The 4,597-nt window shown below is 37.1% G+C and overlaps 1 protein-coding gene across 1 annotated transcript; it reads right to left on the bottom strand.

Moving 5' to 3' along the window:
* Positions 1-769: 769 nt before the first annotated feature.
* Positions 770-1,788, bottom strand: LOC139785677 (dynein axonemal heavy chain 8-like). Its single transcript, XM_071724844.1, has 5 exons — positions 1,705-1,788; positions 1,428-1,617; positions 1,237-1,355; positions 998-1,159; positions 770-895 (listed from the first exon to the last, which is right to left on the bottom strand). The coding sequence occupies exons 1-5, from the start codon at positions 1,783-1,785 to the stop codon at positions 770-772; spliced, it is 678 nt and encodes a 225-aa protein (XP_071580945.1). The 5' UTR covers positions 1,786-1,788.
* Between the last annotated feature and the right edge of the window lie 2,809 nt (positions 1,789-4,597).

Raw genomic sequence — 4,597 nt, 5'->3', positions numbered from 1 at the left:
CTGATAATAAAACAATGTCAGAAATCTGTAAGATCGGGACAGTCACCGGGAATGATACCGTCGGGCCCCGGGGCTTTTGACCACGAAAATTTACCCAGGGTTGACGGTCTTTAATAGTATTTCGTCGGTGTAATAGGTAAAGAAAAGTAATTTTTGTAAAAGCGCGCGTTTAGTACGCGATAGTGAGTATGTTGATATTAGGTCTGTTTTCTATACTGAACTGGCTACTCCTTCCAATGTGGAATAAAAAAGATAAACTCTGTACACTTAATGCAACCAGTTCAGCAATAGAAAACAGACCCATTATATTATGTAAGTTGCGTGTTTTATATGTCGTATTCAAAATAAGAATAATAGCTCTTACTTGTGAAAAAAGAAGCCCGACGAAAAAATGTATGTAATTTAGTGAAAAAGAAAAGTAAAATCGGCAAAATATTTGCGAAATCAAAAGTCATTATTGAAAATGCATATCAGTAAACTGTTTTTTCAAATTTTGCCAGAATTGTGCAATATTTTTGTTAAACGTGAATTTAATAAACATTTATTTTCTCTTTCTTATCTTTAATACGTGGTTCACGCTTATTCCAAAAACCTCTGTTACTCAAACATCAGCGATTCTCGTCAACCGCTAGCACTCATTCCGTTTAATATCCTGCTTAAATTCTTCAATGTAAGAGTAAACTTTATTCAATAAAGATTTATTTTATTCAATAACCTCACTCTAGAAACTTCCAGTTGTGGAATACTTTCCTCTCTTTATTATAATAAATTATTTATTATCACATAACAAAGCAACGCCACGTAATATCCAGTAATCAGGATTTTTTAAAGTTTGCAGCCAAAGCGGTGTTATTAACAGCGTATAAGTCCTCTGAGGTTTTTTATATACGGGACACTGCGCAGGAAAGGAAGCATTCGAATTATATATCGCACTATTATTATATAGGTACTTCACATTTGTATTAAAGTAAACTAAACTGAAGTATACTAGTCGTACTTGATATAATTTCGGACTCTTGTCTGGGGCATTATGTAAAGCAAATATATGTACCACCGGCATTAATACGTAAAGGACTTTATTTGCCGATTCGCACAAACGGCTATTTCTTCGGTCCCAGCCGGCACCCTCAAGAAACAGACCATAAACGTAAACACCTTCCTGTTTCGCGAACATCGATATCATTAATTATTGCACAAGAATTTTGTATATACGTTTGTGTAATTATCATTACATACAGGTGGCGGTGTTTTGATTTCTTCTGCCATATTACGTAAGACTTCATTATGAAGCGTAACATTATCCAAAGCCCATTTATGAGCACGCGTTATTTCTTGTTTCATCGCCGTCAAAAATCCTGCAAACACCGTTTTCAAACCTCACGTTACGTCAAGAATTCATTTAACGCGAAAATTTGTATATTGAATGCCTTGCGGATTGAAGAAGCCAGTCATCCAAAACTTCGTCGGTCTCCCACTGCGCAGCCAAGTCGAGAACTGTTGGTTCCTGTCCAACAGTTCCGTAAACCAGAATCCCAAAGAAGCGGACTCCCACGATCGAGCTTTCCAGATCTTCGGTATCCTGGCGTCATATATATTATCGAGAGCATCTCGCAGTTCCTAAAAATGTATTCATATTTATTCACTTTATGGAACATTATTGTGCTTTATACAACGATCATAATTAAAAGATTCTAAGGAAATCACCTCGCTCATTATAATTACGCCTTCTATGGCCAAGAGAAGATCCTTGAGCATAACGCGTACTAATTTTATAACCACCTGCATTCTGTCGATCTTTTTTTAAGAAAATGTTCATTGGGGCGGTATGATCCATTGCGTGTAATCTGTGATAACATCAAAAATTTGTTATTTCTTTATTAAATTTTAAAAACTATCAGTTTTTGTCTTGGATAGCCAAATCTGTTAAGAATAATTTTGAAAGTGTTTGCTACAGATTTTGTCGATGGAATGCCAGCAGAAATATAACGGAATTTGTTAACAGAGTATAATGGCAGACTGCAGAAACTGAGTAGAATCTGCTGTTTCATGATCATTTATAAATGATGTGTTCCATTCAAATTTACGAAATGACATATTCTGTTCGGTTTCTGTCGACAATCTGTTATCAAATTATATCGGTAGGTTGTGCCATCAAAACACACGAGTTTAATGCCGACACAGATGATACGAATCTTTGTAATATCTGAGTAAATCTACTGCAATTTATTGTCATATCGCAGGCAGTTTGTTTAGTCTGTATTTGTTATTCTTTATCAAATGTTACAAAAAATAATTAGTAGTTAAGATCGAAAGACAGCAGATAGACCTCTTTAACTTCAAACATGTCATACAGTCCCGGAACTTTTTCTAGCATTTCTTTCGCCTGTCTTGTAACAACTACTTCTCGAGATTCTGCACCAACGACACCCGATTCTTTCGGCTGCACGGATATTATTATATCCAACACGGTCTGTGTTGTATTACTCTGGTATCTACAATATGACAAGCATAATTTTTCAACTACTTTAATAACTGTTCTTACATATATGTGCGTAGCTCTTCTCGCGACAATATCTTACGTAATATCTGCATTTGGGTGCAAGCCATATACTTGTGGCGGATCTACGGGACTCATGGCATCTATCGCCTTCAGATAGTCGCTTACTTGCTTAATATTAAAAGCGGATAATTCTTGTAAAAACAAAACCTTCTGCGAAGAGCGCTTCCGTAAAACCACACTTTCGCGAAGGTATTTAACAGCCTTTTATCGTAGTCGTCTGTAACGCGTCCACCATATTGTACCTCGCCTCTATATATAACTGAAAATCCAAATATGTGCAGAGGGAGAGTTAATAGCTAAGAAGAAGAAAAAGAGAGCTGACAATTGGATTTATTCATGTACCGCACGCTCTGCCAATTTATACCACGTTCGGATCATAGTCATTCAGATGATTATTCATGAAATGCAGGATGCCAACCAGTCCGCCGAGTTAAATTCGTAAGGTATGTTCCATCCCAGAGGACCAAACTTCCGTCTTTCCTGAACAACGGTATGCAGGAATGACACGGTGTAATTAGCGGGATATATTGCGTAGCGTCACACTGGTCCAACATTTCTGATCATACCGCTGTATGTCGCCAATAAACCTGCTCGTATTCCTAACGCGGAAATCACACCTTGATTATGCTTCCCTTATTTCCTTAATAGGGATACATCTTTATTTAAGGAAATAAAAATAGATGCCTTGCGGGGGTTCGTATGTATATTTATAGACATTTGGAGTAAGGAAACAGGAAAGTCTTTGTGCGGTTCGTTGTGATCCACACGCGAAAATCCGGATGTGGCGTTTCCATTTCTAAAAGAAAGTTTGCCAATTCCGCCATGTACTCCAAGCCTAAGTGACAATTTTGGCATAAAACCCAAAAACCTGCAAGTTGCTTAAATTAATAACGCTCTGCGACAAGGAAAAGGGATTCATTCCTTTTTATAATATACTTCAGTTCTCGCGCTACTAAGCAGCCTACGAGCATGAATTCTTGACCCTGTCCCATCGATATGCTTCTACAAACGATTTCCATTTTCTTGGCGAGTTTGCTCGATACTAGGCGTAGGGTCCGATCCCATGCTTAAGAAACAGATCATTGGTGTGTTTGGCCTTGACTCGTGTGCATTACATCCAAAAGCGTAATCACGGGCTCTGCATATTTTGCTCCTAAAGAAGATGCTATATATTTCCTTGATTGCGACAACGCTCTATCCATGCACCAGCCCTGCAAACATGTTTTACAGGATTTTAAATACATGTAAGTAAAAAATTCTTGAGATTTTATATATTGTATATTTAATTAAATTTTCCGAAAGCATTTTTCTTGTACTTTCTATTAGAAATACTCGATCTTTCGAGAATATATTCACAGTTTGTATTTTGTATTTGTAATATTAAAATATAGATTTCAATAATATAATATTTTGCCAGTCTGAATTTTTAATTTGTGAAAATTATCTTACTGGAAGATTACCTTATCAAAAGCAATCGACGGAATGTATCCAATGTGTTGTAACCATTTGGTATAACTCCTCCTCTGGTGCATCTTTGTCGAACCAATGTTTCCAAACTTTCTCGGAGGTGGGTACTTGAAGATACGATGTACTGAAATTGTCGTACGACGACAGCGCGACTAAATTAAGCCCGTCACATCCGTGATCCATCTGCAAGGTTTCGGCTCGACTGCTTTTAAGTCCAGCGCCGCGCCGCCTTTAATAAGATACTGAAATTCCTCGTGCATGACTACCTGCCGCGTTGCAGATCGATTTTTAGCGTCATCAACAAAATAAAATATATTTATGTATCTCGTAAAAGCCCGCGTGATTTGTACTTAAATATATCGTAAGTCAGATATTCGATGATGTGATTTATTCTTCTCTGATTGATGGACTCTTTCGGACCTGTGGTCAAGAATCAGGATTAATCCACGTTACTCAGCAAATAGGATTTGTATTTACGACATTAGGAACATCTGTCGTAGCACAATACAAGTCACTTGCATTACGCGGAAAAACTATATATATTACCTAGCCATTGAGATATCAAATCGT

The sequence above is a fragment of the Temnothorax nylanderi genome, unplaced genomic scaffold (genome assembly GCF_030848795.1).
Source record: "Temnothorax nylanderi isolate EJ_2023f unplaced genomic scaffold, tnyl_v1.0 TNYL_tig0862_pilon, whole genome shotgun sequence".
NCBI classification, from domain to species: domain Eukaryota; kingdom Metazoa; phylum Arthropoda; class Insecta; order Hymenoptera; family Formicidae; genus Temnothorax; species Temnothorax nylanderi.
This window is presented reverse-complemented; position numbering and strand designations above follow the sequence as displayed.

Excerpts from the sequence above, each read along its gene's own strand:
- LOC139785677 (XM_071724844.1), bottom strand. The coding sequence starts at position 1,785 with ATGCAGGTGGTTATAAAATTAGTACGCGTTATGCTCAAGGATCTTCTC. Across the intron at positions 1,160-1,236 it reads AAATCAAAACACCGCCACCT|GAAGGTGTTTACGTTTATGG; the intron begins GTATGTAATGAT and ends TTCGCGAAACAG. Across the intron at positions 896-997 it reads AGAGTCCGAAATTATATCAA|TGTCCCGTATATAAAAAACC; the intron begins GTACGACTAGTA and ends TTTCCTGCGCAG.